Source organism: Uloborus diversus, chromosome 4, assembly GCF_026930045.1.
Source record: "Uloborus diversus isolate 005 chromosome 4, Udiv.v.3.1, whole genome shotgun sequence".
Lineage (NCBI taxonomy): Eukaryota > Metazoa > Arthropoda > Arachnida > Araneae > Uloboridae > Uloborus > Uloborus diversus.
The window spans coordinates 113,554,466-113,577,854 of NC_072734.1; the positions used below are offsets into that span (position 1 = coordinate 113,554,466).

Genomic DNA, 23,389 nt, shown 5'->3' on the forward strand with positions numbered 1-23,389 from the left:
AGGTAAAGAAAACCTTTCAAAGATCAAAATTGAAGAAATAGAAGAAGGAAATCGTACGCAAGAATTTCTTTTAAATACTCAGGAAGAATTCATTCTATGCAAAGATTAATTTTAGCAAAATTATCCGCAGCCGTCAGTTGTGTTACTCTTTAAAAATCAAACTGTAGGAAGTCATTTCATGTACACAGCCGTGGACAGGTAAACGGCAGTATCTGCAAAAATGAGTTTTCGAGACATTTGAAGAAATGTGTGTTGGATTCAATGCTGGGAGATGTTGAAGTTAGATCTTTTTTTTTTTTTTTTTTTTTTTTTCGTACCTTTTCTTCAGCGGAAACCAAATAAGTGAGCTTGTACAGTAAAGCTAACGTACAATAGATAACAAAAAAGCAGAAAAAAAAAATGAAAAATTTGCAATTACTGCCCTTTATCTGCCTACGGCAGTACAGTGCAAATTATAGTGTCAACAAAAAAAAAGAAAGAAAGAAAAGAAAAGAAAGAAAGAAGGAAAATAAAAAGAAGGTAAGAAAAAAAAATTAATTTTAAATATTTTTATTTCAAATAAAAGTTAAGTTTAGTAGTTCTTTGTGAATATTTGGGTCATTATTGAAGTAACTTGTCCTTAATTACTTACACAAGTTATCCTTAGTTTAGAGCAATAAATGCTGAAAGTAATTGTAACGCCAATTATAACTTTTAACATTCTGTGCAAAGAAAAATTTTGCACGGCTGCAAAATTTTTCTTTGCACAGAATGTTAAAAGTGGACGGCTGCAGATAATTTTAGCAAAATTATCTGCAGCCGTCAATTGTGTTACTCTTTAAAAAGCAAACTGTAGGAAGTCATTTCATGCACACCCATGGGCAGGTAAACAGCAGTATCTGCAGAAATGAGTTTTCGAGATATTTGAAGAAATGTGTGTTGGATTCAATGCTGGGAGATGTTGGAATTGGAAGTTTTTTCGCACCTCTTTTTCAGCGGAAACCAAATAAGCAAGCTTGTACAATAAAGCTAACGTACAACAGATGACAGACAAAATGAAAAATTTGCAGTTACTGCCCTTTTTCTGCCCACGCAATACAGTGTAAATTATAGTGTCAACAAAAACAACAACAAAAAAGAGAAAGAAACAAAGAAAAGAACAAAGGAAAAATTTAAAAAAAAAAAAAACGAAAGGAAAATAAAGTTTGAAAGAAAAATTAAGTTCAAATATTTTTATTTCAAATAAAAGTTTAGTAGTTCGTTGTCAATATGCGGGAGTGGGTCATCATTGAAGTAATTTGTCCTTAATTACTTACACAAGTTATCCTTAGTTTAAAGCAATAAATGCTAAAAGTAATTATAACGCCAAGTTATTTTTTGAATATACAGATAAACTTTTAGCATTTAATAGTTTCTAGTCATGTGCTTGTGTGCGGTTTTTTTTTACTAAAGCGATTTTAAAATAATAAGTCAGTAGCTTCAAAATTTATTCTTACACTTAGTCCTGAGTTAACTTTAAAGTAGTGTCTGACTCATTCGTACTAGTGAGTGACCCCATGCTAATGAACTCCATATTTGGAGTTAAATGGGACGAGAGGACTAGGACTTCGTTAGTAATTATTATTATTGTTGTATATCACAGGTAATTTTCATTCAAGTCTTATAATTACTTTTGAATGGGACATAAAGTTATCCTCAGCAATTGAAAAATATAACCAGTAGGAAAAAAAATGCAACGTATTCTAAAAAGTTTTTCCAGAGCAAAACGTACGATTCTGTTTAATTACAATAAATTGCACGTAATAAAATAAGGATATTAAAAAGATTAAGATTTTCTTTTTCAATTTTAAGCAGCGAAAATTGTTACTTCACTCAAGATTTAAAAAATAGAGAGAAAAAAGACCAAAACATGCGTGCTTATTTCCAAGATGAATTATTACTCATTCCAAAAAAAAACACTATAAGTCCAGAGATACATATATTTAGTTAAAGTTAAAATGCAACGTCATACTATTACACAATGTCTAACTAGGATTTAATTCCGAACAAGAAAAAAAAGTATGGTATCCCTATTTTTCCCAGAAACAACCTTGCGTAACTGTCAGAAATTCAGTATTATCTGAAAAGAAATCACCAAAAAAAAAAAAAAAGGAAGTACTCGAGACGAGCCACCATGCAAATTAAGCCTAAATTTAACAACACTATAACGCCTCTCCTAAAATTCGAAAGAGTAAATATATACATTAGTACCCAAAATAAACATGCTTTTAGGAATAATAGTTCTATCAAGAATTTTTAAAAAAAAATCTAAATTATCTATCACAGCTTTACGGGTTAGATAAATTGTAAACACGCGAGAAGTTATTTAATTCAAAAAAAAAAAATTAATAGGGCTGGAAAACTTTTTCTCTTTCCAGAAAAGAAAAAATATATACATAACACAATAATTATACTGTTGATGTACATTCTACAATGAGTATAAGTCTACCCGTTTCAATTGAAAATAAAAATACCAGCCATTTCAAAGGTTGATTATAGCTGCAACCGGTCAACGACCCAGGAGTTAACCGAAGAATTTACACAGGTGTCATTAAAACGAAGAATTTTCTCAAAAGAGCAATTTGAGAAAATTAGATTTTGAGGCTGTGTCCAATAACATAAATACAAATTGCAACAATAAAAACTAATGATGAAAAAATAAATTAACGTTTCTTGGTGCTAGAATTATATATTTTAAACATTTCGATAGAATAAATTAAACATAATGTTGTCGAATTTTACAGAGGAATCTCGAGGAAGAAATATTTAGGCTTTGGAGAATGTAGAATAAAAACAGACGACTCTTTTGATGTCACATTCTTTCACACAGTTTGAGGTTATACTTCTTTCGCATTTGCACAGAATTAAAAAATTTAATTCGCAGAATGGGGGTTGTTTCCTTTAGTCAAAAGTACTACTTTTTGTCACTGAAATTGATAGAATAAGCAAAAAAAAAAAAAAACATGGAGCCAGAAAAAAAACTTTTATTTTCCCATCAGTTATATTTTATTTGATTTTTTTAAATGTACGATTTTGGAAGTAAGACGTAGTCTTTATGACGTCACAAGTGAAGTGACGTCACTTATGAAGTCACATGTACTTTGGCGAGTTACTCCATTGCCGCGCTAAATATTTACGTTTTGATGTTAACCGCGTTGCCCGGTTATGATAATTTGTGCTGTGCACTAATAGCATCAGTGAATGAGATTTCAACATTTATGGTGTCATGTGCAGAAGCGTAAAAAATGAACTTCAATCTTCGCACCGATTAAAATAATGGAGTCGTTTCCAAAATTTCAAAAGTATTTTTTTTTTCTGAAAGAGCATGCTTAAAAACATAGGATCTGACCATTTTTTAAACAATTTGTTTAAATTTATTATTTTTAAAAAATTACTTAAATCGGTGCGCTTTCAGTGCTTACACGTTTGCCGATTACATCACAAATGATGAAATGCCATTTGTGTTGCCATTGACAGAACAAAATATTTAATTCGCATCTTTACTCACGTGTACTGGCAACGATACGGTTGATAGCAAGCGTGGAGCGCAATTTTAGTTCGTTTCTCGATTATCATAACGTGGAAACGCAGTAGAAAGATGCATCAAAGTGCATCATTTGTGACGTCATAAAGACCACGTCTTGTTTGAAAAGTCGGACATTTTTTAAAAAATTGATTTAAAAATAACTGTTTGGAAAATGAAAGTATCTTCTGGGTCCATGCTTTTTTTTAACTAAAAAATAAAGCAATTTCAATTTTTTAAAAACGGCTTTTTGTTTTTGCACATATTTTTAAAATGTTTTTTGCTAATCACCACCACAAATATGTGCATTCATTTGCTTTTATTATATCTGGATTGAAACTGGATAGTTTTAGCCTCTAATAACTCGCAGCATTCGATGCATTTCTATATTACTGGAAAAAAAAAACTGCAATGAAAAGTCTCATTCCAAATAGGTAGGTTGTCGAAAAGCCCCTCAAGTGTCTCAATTCACTGGTTAGTCATGCCAGTTCGACAAAGGAGGAGGATTTTTAACTTGAAGATTGAAGCTAATATGCACTGGTTTCTTTGGCAATTTTCTTTGAAAGAGTTTCTGTTTCATTATATTTCATCTTCCTAAGGAATGTTCCTAAGAAATAAGTAAAATTTTAATCTTAAAGTTCCTTATTGGCCAGGGCTCTTGAGTGAGAGTGACGGTACATCTAATTAATGAATTTTCGCAAAAGAAAAAAAAAAAAATTAAGACCCCAAGATTTATTTTGATGTTTCATATCGGCCAGTGTACACGGCCCAGTAATACGCTGCTTGCGACCTATGGGTTGGGTTGGGAACCGCTGCCTTAGTACGTTTCATATGGGGGGGGGGGGGAGTCATGGGTCATGGCATAGATTGCACCATAAAAATTTCTTTTGTGAGGTGGGAGGTGTTTTGAAGTGTATTCTTCACTTTTTTGGGGAGTCCTTGCTTTGGAGGGGGTCTTCGCGATATTTAGAGGGGTGCGCCAATGCTCTTAGGGGAGGGGCACTCCTGTTGTAAATGTTGTGACAACCAATTTAAAACGTTTATGAAACGTTCAAAAGTTACATGTGCTACATTGGCACCAGTCGCAAATCATTCCCTGTGTAAATCATTCACTGGTCAAGAAGTAATTGTAAATTGTCTTGAAACAGACACTCGTAACACGTATAGATTATAACTTCACACGTACGCAAACAATCATCTCTGAAGATGAACCACATGATTCTCAAGCACGATATTATCATCGGAACTGAAGCATTGATAATGATAACAACTGGATTGTGGAGGTAAGAGATAAGAACAGCGGAAGCGGTCGAGAGATGTGATTAGAAAATCAACACTAACTGGTTTCAGTCCAGCGATTCTTACAAACTGCGATTCCCAATTTATCTCATTACGATTGATTAATTTACGTGTTACAGGTGTTCACAACTATTGTAAATGAATTAGCTAATTGGAAATTGATCATTCCATCATGAAAAACAATTACAAAATCCTTTTTTTTTTCTTTTAGGAGCAAGGGTTGTTTATTATTTAATTCATTTTGACTCCCTGGGTTTGTCAGCAAAATAAGGTTAAAAGTGTAGTCTAGTTTGATACAGTGCGAATATATCAAACAGATATATTCGCAGTTAACCAGGTTTGTAATTTGGGCAATCAGGGGGGAGGGATGAATTGACCCCTCCCTGTATTTTAGAAACAGAATCTAAAAATGTATTTTTGCATGTACTTTGTTTGAATGCATGTATTGTATTGAATACAAACCCTTTGCCCCCCCCCCCCCCTGCCCTATGGAAATTTTTGAAGACAGAAATAAGAGAACTGTTCATTGCAAATTCAGCACACGTCGATGTCAATGATCTTTTCAGAAAAAATTGCAATCGCTAAAAACGGACCATTTACAAAATTCTGATTACTAAAACTTTTAGGCTCCGAAAGTCTCCTAAGAAATTCTCAAATTCCATAGAGTGTAATCGTATCACGTTCAGGTCGTGCAACACTTCATGACAAAATTTATCATTTGATTTTATTCACTCATCAATTTCTTCACACACAGACAGGAGAGGATTCACAAAATTAAGCAAAATTTAACAAAACCAATTCCCTAAAAACTTGCTCAGACTAAGACCTCAATACAATCAGGGGTGCCCCCTATAACTGCAAGGGTACCCCTTCCTCCCAAAAAAAGAGAAAAATACCCCGCAAAACACCCCCTCCCCCCCTCCTAAAAACTTCAATGGCGTAGTCTGCGCCGTGATCCCCTCCCCCTAGATCGGCACCTTTGATAAAATTATTGAAGATCAACAAAATCTCAAGTCATTCAAAGAAAATAAACATCTTATGCTCTAAAGCGGAATCCTCCCCAACAGGAGAATCTGTTTTCATGCCATTTCCCAATAACTAATCCATATGCAATACACAGGGGTGATTGTGAGTTCATCAAAAAATACCTGAAAGTTTCAAAGCGAGAACGGGGGGGGGGGGGGGGGGTAATCTTTGGCCCCTATTACTTAAGTGCACCTTTGCCATAGTATTAAATGTATTAAATAGTTCTGGGTCAAAATATTGTGTGTACATTTGGTTAAATTTTTAATGGGTTACAAAGTTACTTTTGAGCTGGTGTTATACAAATTATCTTGACATTTGTCCATCTTCAGGCTCTTGCAGGTATTTATGATGAGTATTACATAATTTTTAAAAAATGGGGAGGTAGGGAGATAAAAGCATAACAAAAAAAAACCACCTAATTCCGGTATTTTAGGACATAAAAATACCTGAAATACGTCCGAAAATACCGGAAATTCGGTAAAATACCGGAACACAATCACCCCTGAATACATGAACGGACTTAGCAGTCAATCACCTTTTTTTTTTTTTTTTTTTTGGGAATCAATCGATTGGAAATTTGGTGCAAGTTACTAAGTTCTAAATTATCCACAGGATTTTGAAATCTATCTTTCACCAAATGTCTCAATACAACTCCGATATTATTACAAGAATTAAATTACATACTTCTCAAAATATAAAAAAAATTCTTTCGTTGACGACAAGGAAAAAAAAAAAAGCAAACCATAGGGCATTTACAACTTGTTAAAAAGACTGGAAAATTTTGTAATTCCCAATGGTGCACTGAAAGCTTAAGTGGTGCTATTTCGGATCGTTGTTCGTTGACGTTGATTAATCACAAAATAATTTAACACAGGTGTTAGTAAAAGAGGCATTGTCAAGTCCCACAAAAGAAATGCTTAACAAAGAACGTCCCTAGGCAGTACAGAAACTGTCGGTGAAAGGACCACAAGAGAGCTGTTTGTGTCGCGATTTTTTAAGGGGGAAAAAATTAAAATGTGTTTTTTTTTAAAAACATTTGAATGCATTTCTAGAATATGAAAATTAAATGACGAACTTCTCAAATCAAACAAGAAATTACTGACAGGCAAAAGCACTGCCGAAATTTTCTCCCAGGTTGGTAGGAGGTTCATGCATTAAAGCAGGGCTTCGCAACCGGTGTGCCGCGGCGCACTGGTGCGCCGCGACAAGGAATCCGGTGTGCCGCAGAATTTTCGTAGTTATTTAAAAAGAAAGAGCCTTGATGTATTTTATTTTAAAGTAACGACCGAATAGCGTTTGTATCGATCTGTAACTTCTCAATTCACTCAGTCGATCGTGTGCAATCAGACATACCTAACAAATGGAGAAGCGGGATTTGCTGCCCCACCTCTTTAAAACTTCTTGACCCTATTACTTTCAGTTTTTTAGAACGGTTTCTAATTTCCACGAAATCAACTAATTATACAGAATTTTTTCTAATTCTTTCGCAAAAGGGAGTATCATCCCCGTCCTCCAGGCTGGGGTTGTGCCCTCCCACCTAAAATTTAAGCCCAGCTTTAGTTTTTGTTTTCCTCTTTTCCAGTTCCGATACTAATTTTATTTGATCGTAGTTTCTCAAAGCTCGGTTCTGAAACTTAAAAAAATAGGAATGAAAAGAAAAAAAAAAATCAAACTGAAAAAATAAAATCTAGACGAATGAATATTTTCGGTAATTGCTATTTGAACAATTCAGAGAGTAAAGCGAAGAGTGCAGCTGCCTTTACTTTTACCTGTTGCATATGTTGGCGCCAATGATCAGACATGTATTACTTTTGAAGATTTTTTTTTGTTAATCTGTACAAAGCAAATTAGCAAAAATGTTTGCTGTTGGCTAAATTATTATTATTTATTCGGCTTATTTTAGACACAAATTATTCACGCTCAATTCACCAGCAATGGCATTTTGGCTTGTCTGCATACGCTCAGTGTGTTATTAGGATTGGCGCAAAGCCTCCGCTTTAATTACGAATGTGATATGGAAAAATTCTTGGTTAGAGAAGGCTCATCAGCTGCAAAATCTGCGACTGAATGTACTGATACAGAGGACCATCAAGGAAAAAGGCTAAGTCGCTGAGTAGGCAGTCTAGGGAAGGATACCTGGCGTTCGGTATTTTGTGGATCAGAGATGTAAAATCACCAAGACCTGAGTGTCTTATTTACAGGAAAAACTTTCAAATGAATCGATGGTCCCTAGCAAATTAAAACGTCACCTGCTACTAAACATCCTTCTTACGTGGGCAAAGACATCGGTTACTTCAAGCGATTGGAGAAAGAGAACTCGGAGCAAAATTCTTTCTTGAAAGCCAGCGCAAAAGTTTCTGAAAGGGCTCAAGAGGTTAGCTATAATGTTGCACGGTTAATTGCCAAAACGAAAAGTCCACACACTATCCGTGAAACGCTTACTTCACCAGCGTGCTAAGAAATCGCACGGGGAATGCTAGGACCCGGAGCAGAGGAGGTGATCCAAGTGCAACTTTCTGACGACATTATCAGAAGATGAATTGATGACATGTCGGGTAACATAGCAACATTGGTGGAGAAATTGCGAGTAGCTGGAAAATTTGCATATCAAGTTGATGAATCAACAGGCATCGGAAGCTGTGCACAACTCATAGCCATTGTGCGCTTTGATGATGAGGGACGCATCAAAGGTCATTATCTTTTCTGCAAAGAACTTCCTCCACGTGCAGCCGGTGATGAGATAGTCCGCATTCCAGATGAATATCTGAAAAGCAACGGGATCCTTTGGCAAAATTGCACAGGTGTTCGCACCGATTGAGCTGCTGCAACGATAGGATCTATCATAGGGTTCCTGTCGAATCTGAAAAATCGTACATTCATACCATACTGTTTTCTCCATGGCAAGGAACTTACCAGATGAGCTGAAGTCAACTTTGGCTGACGTCGTGAAAATCGTGAATTTCATAAAATCGAGGCAGCTAAATTCTCGAATTTCTCCTTACTTTGTGACTTCTACATACAGAGATTCGCTGACTTTCACGTGGTAAGGTACTATCAAGAATTTTTGGATTCAAGGATGAGGTGCGACAGTTTTTGATTCTAAAAAACGAAATGCAGAACGGCAGTTTATTCCAAGTCAAATATTGACTGGCAAAACTAGAGTACATAACTGACAGTTTTGAACATCTTAACGAATTGAATCGGTAAATGCAAGAACAAGGAGAGAATTTGGTTACATGTGTGATGGACAAGCTAAACGGATTCAAATCAAAAATTCAGCTGTGGAGAGAAGAAGTAGATCGTAGGTCATTGGGTATGTGCAAACGGACCATCAACATAGTGTGTGAAGGAAATGGCATGGAAGAAAAGCAGCTTAGTGAGGTGGCAGAACATTTAGTCATACTTCAGGACAAAATTAAGCACTATTTCAAGAATACTAACATAGAGCAGTATGACTGGATTCGCGATCCATTCTCTTCATCTGCGGATGCATCAGTTGAAGACCTTTCTTTGAAGGCACGAGAAGAATTTATGAACCTCAAAAGCGAACGTACTCTTAAACTTCAGTGCCTCTGGACGAATTTTTGTTGCTGGTTAAAAATGAGCATCCCACCAATCTCTGGTCTTGCTATTGATGTGCTACTACTATTTTCCACTACATATCTTTGCGAACTCAGCTTCTCAGCCCTCACACTTATTAAAATCAGCAAGAGATCATCTCTAAAGAGTCTGGATCAAGAACTTCATGTAGCTCTTTCCAACATAGAGTAGAAACATCCAAGGCAGGCTCAAGTGTCTCATTAGTGTCAAACGGAAGTTAGGCGCTTGGTTTTAATTTTTTGCTTGCTTCTTTCTTGAAAATTTTTTTGATAAATCATTTAACTGCAGTGTACACTTTAATGACATGTTTTACAGAAATGCTTTGAAACATATCAAGAATAATTTTCTGTGAAGTCTGATATAAGTAGTTTTGTTGTTCATTATCAACCTCAATACATTCGAAATATTTCTACTTTCTAAATAAATTTAAATACACTACGATAGTTATAATTGTTTTATTCATATGAAAAAAGCCCCCACCTCCCGTCTTTTTACTAGTGAATGATAAAAACATTTATATATTACCATTGCAAAATTAAGTTCAGTGTGCCCCGTTGATCTAGAAATCTCTTAAGTGTGCCGCAAAGTAAAAAAGGTTGAGAAGCACTGCATTAAAGAATTTTCTCCTCAGGGAGAGTTGGTCCCAGGGCCGCTAACAGCCAATGCGGGCCCTTTGTCAGTAGTTTCGTTGCCGGTACCCCTCTCTCCTCAAAAATCTCACTGCGCCCAAATACTACTCCGATTCCGAGCGGTCCGCTCCCAAAGGGCCGGGCCCCTATTTTTCGACTGAGATGGCATGGTCTCTCGTCGGCCCCCAGTTGATCATAACAGTTCTTACCACTTAAATATGATAACATAATAGGATTGGCAATATGGCAAACCAATAGCTCGTACAGTCATCCCCTTCCCTCCCCCTCAGTGCGTTGTGGCTCTGCTCAAGGGAGCCCATATGGGGGGGGGGGCAAGTGGGGGTTTAATCCCCCTTCCCTTTGAAATTAAAACTTCCTTGCTTTTAGTACTTTTCTCTTCGCAAAAGTGTAAAAAAAAAAATATTCTCCAGCAATTAATGAATAAGTTATTAAAGATGTCAAATTTTAATTTCTCTAATCTGTACTGAAATCAGTGGGAAAAATATCTGAGCCCCCCCCCCCTCTTAAAATATTGCATGTGGGCGCCCTTGGTTCTGCTGACAGTAAATTGAAGATAATTTTAACAAAATATTTTGGTTTGTAATTCCTCTCAACAGATATTCACACACATTCGACTCGCAAAATCGCTTTTTTTTTTTTTTTTTTGCAACGTAGGAGTTGTGCAAGATACATAGAATCATCAACATGAAAACGTAAGGGTAGTGACAATAGTCCATTTACATGCAGTTAAGGAGTTTGAAAAAAAAATAGCTAGTTTCAATGAGCGTATTCGGATGATCACTCAAATTAATGATTTTTTTTTTTTTTTTTCAAATTTGCAATGCATGATTGAAGATTGAGAATTTTATTTGTGCTTGATTTTTTTTTCCCCGGTCGCCAAGTTTGAAGTCGGAGATCGTTCCTCACAACTTCAAGTAAAACTTAAATACCTGAATAATCAATCACAAACTATTCAAATTGTTGACAGCACATTGTGCTTTTTGTTAGTTTTTTTCTAATATTTATTTTTTAATTTTTCGTTTTAATCAGTAGTTTTGTTGTTGGAAAATTTTTGGGGGGCAAATGACCTTAATAATGCTAAGGGGGGCTCACGAAACGATAAGGTGGTTTGAAATAAATTTGCATTACATGTGCACTATTTTTGCAAGAAAAAAAACGAGTACTTCGAGAGCCAGCGCCCCCCTCCCCCACACACAGCACTGTAAATACGTGCATTTACTAATCCTAGTATGTTAATACTATGCACATGAATGTTCTACATACTTAGAACCAAATTCCCTATAAATCAGAAGATAATTACATTATTTATCCCTAACCCCTCATTCAGATTCCCCCCGCCCTCTAACCAAGGGGCGATGGCGCACCCTCTTAAATTCTACGACCCCCCTCCCACTCCCTCCCTCCCCCCCTCAAAAAAGGGACCAGGAGAGTCTAAAATTACCTCCCTAAAAAATTCAATAGCAGGACATAGAAAACCACGAGAGAAGCATGCCCCCCCCCCCCCCTTGGTGGTCACAACTAAAATATTAATGTTTTTTTAAAACACAAAAATTGATTCACAGTTCAGTAGCAGCTGCACAGCAAGGATGGGAGGGTGAACCACAACAACAAAATCCTTAGTTTTAAGTCCCATTGCCGAATCTTAGTTGATATTTTATGTGCAAGTAAGAACTGTCATGACTGAACCAAGAAGCCATCACTCCGGCTGCGCTAGTGTTCAATCGCATTTCTGAGTAAGCATTGATTTTGTAAGTGGTTATTTGTTTGTGGTTGGGATGTATTTCTAGTCGTTATAGTGGCCGACGAATAAACTGTTTCGTAGTTCACATAAAAATTAAAATGTTTGCAGAAAAGGTCAAAATAGTTACGTACAACTTTTTTTTAAGGGCACTGCAGAAAATGTTTTCAGTTGTTTTATACCGTTTACAGTGTAGCTGTAAACTTATTTTTTTCTCTTGTTTTTTCAATCATGCTTATTATCCAAATACAGTTGAGTTTTTTTTTTTGTTAAACTTTCAAAAGGCTCAATCAAAATAAATAAACAAAGATAAATAAAGAAAAATGTAAACAAAGTTTTAAATGACGATTTCATTTCTTGATCAAAAATATTGCCAAAACCAATATCGATTAAATTGTATTTTACTTAAAAGTATTTTTAAATAAGAGTACTTTAATAGGCAAAGTCGGAATGTTTTGGTAAAATAAGAAGTTTAAATTCTGAATGATGAAAACGTAAACAATGATCAAACTCAAAGAAAAAAAAGTGAAACGAATATGCAAGGATAAGATCTCAATAAACAGAACTGGATCACCATAAAGTGTATCAATAAAATTAAAACATGAATTCGAAAAATAAATTCTATACACAGAGTTATATCTTTATTTCACAAAAGCAACAAGAAAGAATTCACGCGTTCCTAAGAGGAGAATCGTAAACATTCAACTTACCTAGAATCACACACAACGGCCGGCGGGGATTTAAATCCATTTTCAAAACCATGCGAGCACGTGTCGAACAGATGACACTATTCTACAATCATATTAATTCTTAAAATCAAGCGCGGCAAATACGCGTGCAAGCGTAAACGAATGATGTAAAAACAAAATTTCTAACTGAAAGAAAGCTAAACACTACAGAGCGCCAGATTCGCCACTTGGCGGAATGCAACAATGCCGGGCTACCAGAGTGATCAAAGAAACCGCGAACCGGAACTACATTCTTCGTCTTGCGCGAAGGAATATAGTTCTTCATTTAAAGTTGAATTATTCTATCTTAAATTTTTACAGCTTCTTCAAACTTCAGAATAAGTTTAAACAGACTAGTTAAAAACTGTTTTGCTCAGTGTTTCCACAAAAATGTATTTTTGTGAAAGAAAATGTATCCCTCCGCGATAATCAATGTTTCAACTTCTGAGCTTTCTCAGTTGAACTTTTATCGCGAAACTTGGCAAGAAAAAGAAAAACTGAAAAGGAAAAATGTTTTTTAAGTTCTCTATTTTTTATTTATTTATTTTTATTTTTTTTTCGTTCAAAATGGTTTTCTTCCAATGTTCGAATCACATTAAAAGTTAAAAGCCCAAACACCATTATTAAAAAATTATTATTTTAAGTTTTATTCACTCATACTACCAAAGATACCCCCCTCCCTCCAAAGACGATGGCGCCCCCCAAAACAGAGAAAAAGACCTTCTAATAAAGCCACACAACCCTTGAAATTTCAATAGCGCAATCTGAAGCCATGACTATGATCCCCCCTCCCTGCGGGCACCCCTGACATTAGTAACTGGGAACAGAAAATGTAAGTACTTGTCTGATTTCCCCTTTTAAATTCCAAATGTAATAAAGAAATAAATATTTTAAAAGATAATTTTATGATACCAATCAGACAGATTTTTTTTTTTTTAATTCTTACTTGACGACATGTTTTTACAGTAAATTAGGGCAAGGGCAATTGTTTGAGGCATCACATTTATTTCTACTTTCGACGCTTCTAAATGAACAAATAATAATACTTTTTTATTAATTCCAAAATTTATTTTTGTTATTTTCGATGCAGAACAATCTTAGAAATTCCGAGCTAAAAAATTGTATGTTTTAAAGAAAAAAAAATCTGAGCGAGAATGTATTTTTTAAAACTTAAAATTATGCTTGCATAAGAAACAGCAAATTTGATCAATATAATTTTGATTTTTTTTTTTTTTTCTAGAGTAAGAAAAGGGAGGGAGGGGTACCTGATTGAAACTAGTTACAAGCCAGAAATATATGCTTCAAAATTTTGAGGGAAAAAAATAATAATCGATTTCTTTTTTCAAGCAAATGTATACATGCAGTTTGAATTTCCATAATTTCTCGAATTTCGCACATCCAAAATTCGGATGATTGAAAAATTCGGATCTTCTTTCTTTTTTTTTCTCCAAACGCCATTGTTTTATTTGTGAGCTTTTTTCCGAAAAAAAAATCTCCTCTTTCGAAAAGAAAAGTCCTTCCCCCCCCCCCCCAAGATAAAATTGTATTTTTCTATTATTAAATTATGAAAATCGGCAAAAGCTATAATAGATCCCATATTCTGCTGGAATTCGCAGAATATCAACCATTTTAACAATTTCAAAACCACTGCAAATCAATGAAATCGAAACCTCTTTTATTTCAAGTGACGTCCTATGTTGAGCGTTGCTCCACCCGAGATCCAAGACCCACAAGTGACCTCCTCTTCAAGGTCATAAATTACTGTTTTGCGCTTATCTTTCACTGCTTCCAGGGGCGCCCCGATGGGAGGTCACGGGAAGTCACCGTGACCTTCCAAAGCTTTCCTTGTTTGACAAATTTTGTCTTCGGCAAAATTACCATCATTCATCGAAATTCGGAGTTCCATTCGGCAAAATATGGAGGTCCAAATTGGAAATTTTCGCCCTCTCAAAAATCTGAGTTTGACATACCTATGATTGCTCCCGAGACATAAGGAAAAGATAACTTATCGCAGTGGCGTCACTACGAGAAAGGCGGGGGGGTGTAACCCGTCTAGGCTGTGATACCCAAAGTGTAATTGTAAATTTTTGAAAAATATGAAGCTAAAATGCACTTTTAAGACGACAAATTAAATTTTTCCGGGGATGAACCACTCCCCCCCCCCCCTTATTTTCACCCCACATATCACGGTGTGAATACTCAGGATTAGGTTCATATTGTCAATACTTAGAATAAGTAGGGACCTTAATACCAAAAAACTGAAAACCCGTTATCTTTCGCTGAGTTTGAAATAATCACGGGGCCAACCCCCAACGGGGCCTACTTTGTTGAACTTTCGACGCACACATTCATCAAGTGCAAGTTATATATAAAAAGCATTAATAATTTTTATTTGTCTTTTGTACATTACCCCACTTAAAATTTCGTTATAACACATTCTGAAATTTGTATGAATTTCATGTTCCCGCAAAATAATAAAACTTTTTTTTTTGTTTTTCGTTAGTAAAGGGGGGGGGGGGGCGGGTGATACCACAAATTACCGCCCCGAGTGTCAGCCATGCTATAGGTACGCCACTGCTCATCAAAAATTGAAAAACCGTCTGCTTTCAAGAAAACTTTATGCGTACGTGTTTCCTTTGATTTTAGTAGAATCTAGTACTTTCGCTTAGGGCTGCGGAGTCGGAAGGAAAATGGTCGACTCCGACCCCGACTCCTGGATTTTTAAACGTCCGACTCCGACTTCGGCTTTTGAAATCATTTATTTTATGTTATTTTTTCAATACCCTCCCCCCCCCCTCATGGGAAGGGGGGAAACCTCTAAACAGAGATTGAAATATATTAAATTCCCTTTCATGAAATTTTCGCGTTGCAATTTATTGTAAACCTAAGTTGCATACAACGTTAGAAAGTCAATTTTAAATTCAAATTTTACAATAGTTACGACTTTAAAAGTGAGATAACTTAAAAAACTCCCATTTTTTAAAAAATATATAAAGGATCAATTTGTTGCCCTTTAATGTTCAACAAATAAGTGTTGATCAAATCGTGAGCTTTCAATTTTTGATAGCTGTAACTTAGAGAGAAAAAATGCTTTTTTGCTACTATATCAAAAACTTTTCTTGAAAAAAATTTCCCCAATAAATCTTAAATTACATTTCGTCTATAAAATTACGGCACTATATTGCGGGTAGAGGCAGAGTACATGTTAAAAGTATAAACTTTTACTATAGCTACATTTTTTTCTTCGTTCAATTTTTAATTTTAATTCTATTTTATTGGCTGCTTTAGAATTAACCTTAATACGAACATTTTAAGAATAACTGCAGTTATTGAGTGTTGTAACCAAGAAATCATACTTATTTTATTTCATACTTTTTAGTGAGAACCAAACTAAAAGAAAGAGTCCTTTTAAAAAACAGATATTTTATCGGATCTTTTGGATTGGCGCTTTCGCGCCAATATTTATTTAAATACACCCTGAGAAGTTTCTTCCCGAGCTAAGGGCACCGACTTGCTTAAAATTATTTTTATTTGATTTGAAAAACGTTACTTAGAAAATGTTGGTAACAAAACCGTTTGCTTACAGTTATTGCTATCAGTTAAAGAAAATTAAAAAACAAGCAAACTAGGAGACAGCGTACGTAGCCACAGAAAGTTCGAGTTGGAGTCGGCATGTTGGCTAAACGACTCCGACTCCTACTTCTTTACCCCAAAATCAGCCCGACTCCGACTCTTCGACTCCATAGTCCTGTTTTCTCTTCATTTTATACGGTTTTGGGTAAGGTGGATTGTCAACTCGATCTAAGATTCACATCTAGGTATATGTCTCGAAAAATTTTTTTTATTTCGTAGAAAGCGAAAAGAGAATGTAATATAACAGAGTAATGTTCTGAAATGGAGAAAATTCCGAAATTCGGACATGGCGAAGCCCGAGGATCTCGAGTTTCGGAATTTGTTCATTATTATTCTGTTTATGTGCGGGGATTTTTTTTGAGTAATCACGATTGCTCATTGCTTTCATTTGACCATCCTTGATGTTGTGGTTCCTTTTTCATCTTGAACCAGCAGGGACGCCAGCACCACCGGCCTCTGCAGGCGCGACTCCGAGCACTGCCTCCTGGAATTCGTTTCTCCTGGTCGATGGCGTCCATGTCCTACACACACGCGCACTCACACACACACACACACACACACACACACACACACACACACACACACACACTCACACGCTCATACATACACACACATACACACACACGCTCTTACATAAAAGCCTTTACATGCATACACACACGCCTACGTGCATACACACAGGTCTACGCACACACACAAGCCTACACATGCACGCACGCGTGCCTACACATACACACACACACACACACACACACACACACACACAACTGTACACACGTAACTGCCCTGGAGGAGGGGTAGGCTTGGAGGGACAGGAGCTGTTTCTAGAAACAATAGTCCTCAATGAATAGAGCCCTGTCGCAACTCGTGATTGCGAAAAACATAATTTGAATTCAAAATTTCAGAATTCAAATTAATTTTAAAAATTCAATTTTTTTTTTTTTTTTTTTTTTTTTTTTTGCGCGCGGTATACGAAAACATGAGTGGATATTATTTATAAAATGAGTGCAAGAAGGTAGTATCTTCAAGTGACGACAGGGGATCCCGATGGGAAGTCACTGTGACCTCCCAAATATGTCCTCATTCGGGAAAATTTTCAGGAGTAGGCAAAATTATCGTCACTTCGTTTATTTTAATTTTGTTGAACGACTTTTTGGGTTATTTTCTACGTGAGACTTTTTTTATGCGATCCCTATCCACCGCATAAAATAAATAAATAAATAAATAAATAACTATGTTGCAAAAATAAAGTTTCAAACAATTTTTTTTTTTTTTTGAGCAATCACGATTGCTTATTGCTTTTATTTGACTGTTTTGATGTGCTGTCATTTTATTTTCCCGCCAGCACCCTCCGCAGCATCACCGTCGACCGGCTCCTCACGATGCTGCTCCTCTAGCGAAAACCGCTTCTAGGTTGCGTCCATATGCTACACACACGCGCATATATACACAACTACACACACAAGCACGCATACACATACACACATACACAAACACTTACACACACACAAACACATACACACACACAAACACATACACACACACATACACACACACATACACACACGCATACATACAGACACCTACACATACACACACGCATACATACAGACACCTACACATACACACACAATCACATACACACAGCTACCCACACATTCATGCCCCGCCCCCACGCACACAAACACTCATACACACAACTACCAACACTCATGCCTGCACACAGACACAAACACACACGCCCACATACACACTCGTGATTGCGAAAAATATAATTTGAATTCAAGATGTCAAAATTCAATTTTTTTTTTTTTTTTTTTTTTTTTTGCGGTCCCTATCCACTGTATAAAAACAGGTATGGGTGTAATGTACTACTTAATTTTTGCTTGCACTACACGTGTCCCCCCCCCCCCTTCTCTCCCTCCTCCATACAATTTCCTGGACAAGTTAAACTTCCGCCAAATAACTATTTTTTACTCAACTGAAACAAGAGAGAAACCAGAAACTATTTCGTAAACATTTACTATTTCGTAAAAATAAGAAACAAACCAAATTTCCATGTTGGGGCATGTGTCACTTCAAATATTATTAAAATAAAGAAAAAATCCAGTACCCCCCCTTCCCCCCGCCGTCCTGTTCTGAAACCGCCATTGACAGAATCATTGAATGTTCTTTATTTATTAGCAGCAGCACATAGCGCAAAATTTCAAGCAATGCGCCGAAATTCTACATCAATCAAACGTCTTCAAAGTTGTAACAGAAAACTTTTCCCGAAACAACAAAACTTTGGCGACAACTTGGCAAAGAATCAGTTCGTCCTTTATGATTGGGCAACCCTAGAGAACTGGTGAAAGCGGACTTCACTTGTCTTGTTAACAAGGTTGGTATCCCCCCCTGCCTCACGATGCTATAAGGCGGGGGCCCAAGGTACCTTAAAAGCTTGCCTATCCAGTTTTCTTCTCCAAGAAAAAAAAATCACCCAAAGCCAATGGCCCCTGATCGGTTTAGAACTAGAATTCTAAGAGCAAAACGAGCCTGCGACGGGGAAAATATACGATCCCCGCTAGGAGGGAAGGGGAGGATCTATGAAAAACTATTATCCCTCCCTCAACTTAGAAACCCCCTACTTGCCCTTATTTATGAGATTGGGAATAACTTTGTAAGGATAAATTCTGTTTGGGGATTTCTTTTTGCTTTTTGTTCCTTTCATATCGAAAGTTTTTGTGAGGCTCCTATTTTATCAGTTTTTATCTTATTCCTGTTTGTTCAGCTTTCGTCTGAAGATGGGACGTTTCTCGAAAAGGAAGTTTCATTATGTGCTGCGTTCATTATTCTTCATTCTTCAGTTTAGTGATGATATAATCATGATTGAGTTTTCATTTGGAGTGGTATACATTGGGTATACATACGTTGTGTTGTGGCATTTTGATTGATATCAGACGTGGGCTCGAAATTTTTTTTGGAGGGGGATGAACGATGAAGCATAGCATGAAACGAATGAAAAAATAAAAAGTTTGTGGTTTTTGGCATAAAGTATGCAGAAAGTGCTGAATGCTGATTTAATTGTTAAGATACTTTCTTTTTATGTGCTGCGAAAAAAGTATTGAGTAAAATGACCTAGTACCTTTTTCCTTTCTTTCTTTCTTTCTTTTTTTTAAGAGAGAGAGAAAGGGATGAAGTACAGCATGAAACGAATGAAAAAAAAAGTTCTGTGGTTTTTGGCGTAAAGTATGCGGAAAGTGCTGATTTAATTTTAAAGATACTTTCATTTTGTGTGCTGCGAAAAAGTTTTGAGTAAAATGACATAGTTCCTTTTTTTCTTTCTTCCTTTTCTTTTTTATATTTTAAGAGAGGGGGGGGGAGTATAGCATGAAATGAATGAAAAACTGAAAAGTGTTGTGGATTTTAGCGTAAAGTAAGCAGAAAGTGCTGATTTAATTTTAAAGAGACTTTCCTTTTATGTGCTGCGAAAAAAGTATTGAGTAAAATGACTTAGTCCCTTTTTTGTTGTCAAATATCTTTTTTTGACCATCCACGAGATAATTATAACGAGCATATACATAAATATACATATACTATATATAAACATATAAAACATGAAATACATTTCAAATAAAAATTCAAATAATATTGAAAGAATGTAACCGAAAATGTTCTGTAGTGTCAGCGCAAAGCTGCTGGAAACAAAAGCAGTACAAACCATATTCAAGAAAAACAAGAAATAGAGAATGCCAAATTACAAAATACAAAGCTTGGAAGGATACAAAATCAAATACGTGAATTGGGGACTTTACGTCGTCAGGGGGAAGACCAGTCCCTAAATTCACAAGGCCATTTCTACTCAGCAAAAGGAAAGGTCCCAAAAAACAAACTACCTTCCCCGAGAGCCTTAAAGTATGAACAAAATTGAAACAAAATGAAACACAATTTTGTTTCATTTCTCTTTTATTAGCAAGCAAAAAAAAAAAAAAAAAACTTTTAATTTCTTCAAGCTGCTTGATTATTTTGACTAGAAGTTTATTTGGATTCAAAATTACCACTTATAGCAAATTTATTAGTCTTTTAAAAACAAAGCATCTGCATATGTTTTAAACTCGTGCTTAATTTTCTTTGAGTACCCCAAAATAAAAATAATAATTAAAAAAAAGAAGCATGAATTAAAAATTGCTTCCTTTTTTACTTCTCGTTGTTTTCTTCCACAGCAGCACGAATAAGTTGTAATTTTGTCGTCGATGCTACTTCCGGTTGCTTCAAAGACATTTCATTAGCTTTTTTCTGAACTCCATTGTTTCAGAAAGGAAAAATAAATATGTGAAGAACGTAAATAATAATTAAATTTCATCAAACAAGAAATCTTTAAAAATAATTTAAGAGGTCCAAGACGATATTTTATGTACTATTCCATTGTTTAGTTCTTTTGAATTAAAACTGCAAAATTACTTATTCTTGCTTTCGTTAAAGATAAATTATTATATCTTTTGGTAAAACTGTAGACGAATAACTCAACACACAGATGACCCTCATAATAGAAAAGGAAAAAGTAATTTAAGTACTTATAAGAAGCGGGATTGTGAAATGAGAACGATATCATTGATATTCTTCTTGTTGGAAAGAAGTCACGTCATTTTTCTCTCGAATTGCTATTGGTCAAACTATTCGTCCAATTAGAAACAATGTCACCTTTCACAGCATGATTTTTAAAACGTTAAAACTTGTAGATATTTTCTTTGAGGTAAAAATGATTTTTGAAGTAACTAGTTATCAGATGAGTAATACTATTTAGTTCAGAAAATCATTTATTTTTTAATACAGCTTACATTGTACGAACAAAAAATAAACTTGATGAACTAAGGATTTAAATATTATATATATATATATATATATATATATATATATATATATATATATTCATTCTTAGCTTATATTGTACTCATAGGAAAAAAACTTGTTGAGGTAAAGGTTCAAAATAAAAAAAAATAATTATGCAGTTTTTTCTACATAAAAATTCTGTTCAGTGACGGTTAATGATCAACGAGTGGTGTACGAATGGATATTTTTTGTAAAAGTTTCGGACAGCTTACGTGTTAGTTCATTTAAAAAAAAAAATCTTAATTTGTATTATTTTGCTGTGACATAAATGATTCAATACAAAATGATTTGCATTTTATTATTTTCATGAACATTTAAACGGCCTGTTTGAAACAATGCTAAAAAAAATTTAATCGTAATCTTACTAAAAAATTTCTCTATGTAAAGAAAGCTATTAAAAAAAATCTCTAACAAGCATTAATTTAAGCGGAAAAGAAAGAGAGAGAGAGAGAGAGAATTTCAATACACACGCACATTCACACACTAAATAATAACACACAAGATAAAATGTTCACCCGTATTCTTCACTCTAATTTTCGACCATAGTATTGTCTAGATTACATTCTCATTTCAACGGTACGATTTTGCTGCTCGAGAAAATGGATCGTGAGTGGAAAACATGATATTCTGAGAAAAACAATAAGGAAAAGAGTTAGGAAACGTTGACCTTTCTCCACAGCTAATACATTCATGCACGCTGTAATAGCTCGCACCAGCCCAGCCTAAGCAAGGCCTCCTAATAGGAATCCGTTGTTCCAGATTTATCGGGTGTTGCCATCGTTTTCTAAACTTCGTGTAATTATTTTCGAAATACTTTCCAAGTATTTTGATCCAGATTTGCGTAGGAGTGGTGTCTTTTGCACTGCAACTTGCTGTCTTGTCACACCCTTTAACCTTTAATATCTTCTACTGAGAGTCTCCTCCCCCTTTCTCTTTCTAAGGTTTACTTATTTTGCATGTGCGTGTATGTGTATGTGTGTGTGTCTGCGAGAGAGATCCAGGGGCGATCGGAAGTTAAATTTTCGGGAGAGAGGTAATTCTCAATTGTCGGATGAAACTCTAAAATTTTTCGAATAGAGCTCCAAATTTTGCCGAATTGTCAAACAAAATGTACTGAATAGGGACATGATTGGGAGGTCACAGTGACCTGGTGAGATCCAGCAAAAGTGATGTCCAGGACCTGCAAAACGTTGGTTCTTCCCTCACAAGAAAGTTCATACGTTTTCGAAGTAGTTGTTGTGTATTTGAAAAGAAAAAAAAAACAATCTCATATATTATGCTATAATACCAACAAAATGTACATCAAAACAATATGAGGTATGCTGAAAAAAATGAAATCAATTATAATAACGTCCAAAACTAAAAGAGCTACTTTCCCGTATACCAACATTGACTTTCTATAGCAGCGCTTCCAAAACTGTATGGCCAGCGGACCCCTTTCATGGACCAATATTCAATGTGAAACATTGTCATTGAAATGTATAGATACTTAAACTTTCTAGGTAATTGAACATTATTTCATCAACCAGTACCAATTAGAGGGGAAGTCACTATTCAAAACATAACTAGGTAGTAATTTACTTGGCTTAACTTGATAGTTACAAATTCTGAATTTGAATAAAAAACAAATTGAACAGGCAGATCATTAAGTAACACAGGAGTTAAAATTCAAAACTGAACTCCGAATCAAAGGAAGAGTTAGGTTGTTATTGCTGGTACAATTTTTAATTTATTGGGTTTAATTTTTTATAGTTTGAGTCAGATATCAGTTTAAGCATCTACACAAAACACAGCTTTGATATTTAGTGTCAGTGACTAAATAAGTAGAATATCCGGATTTGAATACGTAGGTTGTGGCAAATAGAACATCACGCTTTGTTTTTGCAACGAGCGGTTGGCATTTTTGTTGTTTAGACAAAACAAAAATGTGGGGGGTATGTATGTTGGAAGGTTGATTTCAAGGTGAAGTTTTATGTTATGTCTATCAAACTATTGACACACACACACACACACGAAACAGTAAAATATCCTTCACTCTCCATATATGCATTTAAATTTAGTTTTTAAGTGTTTTTTAATGAATAATATTATTTTGTTAGCGCATCATTTTACTTTTTAATGACTTAATTCGATTATTGTATTTAAGAGGACCTTCTTGCTATTGTTAAATGGCTTATTCTGTTTAAAAGTACATCAAAATAGCAAAATATTGCATGGTGTGCATAATACTCGACACAGGATATACATCCATCTTGTATGCAGAAAAATACAATAAAACTCACTTAATAATAGTAAAAAATGCGGC

The 23,389-nt window shown here is 35.3% G+C and overlaps 1 protein-coding gene across 1 annotated transcript in view; it reads right to left on the reverse strand.

The window, feature by feature from the left end:
• The window catches only part of LOC129221278 (inactive tyrosine-protein kinase 7-like), a 114,844-nt gene extending 102,113 nt beyond the window's left edge, over positions 1-12,731 (reverse strand). The window contains 1 exon segment of the mRNA XM_054855734.1: positions 12,565-12,731. Coding sequence (XP_054711709.1) covers positions 12,565-12,616 — 52 coding nt within the window. The 5' untranslated portion in view covers positions 12,617-12,731.
• Between the last annotated feature and the right edge of the window lie 10,658 nt (positions 12,732-23,389).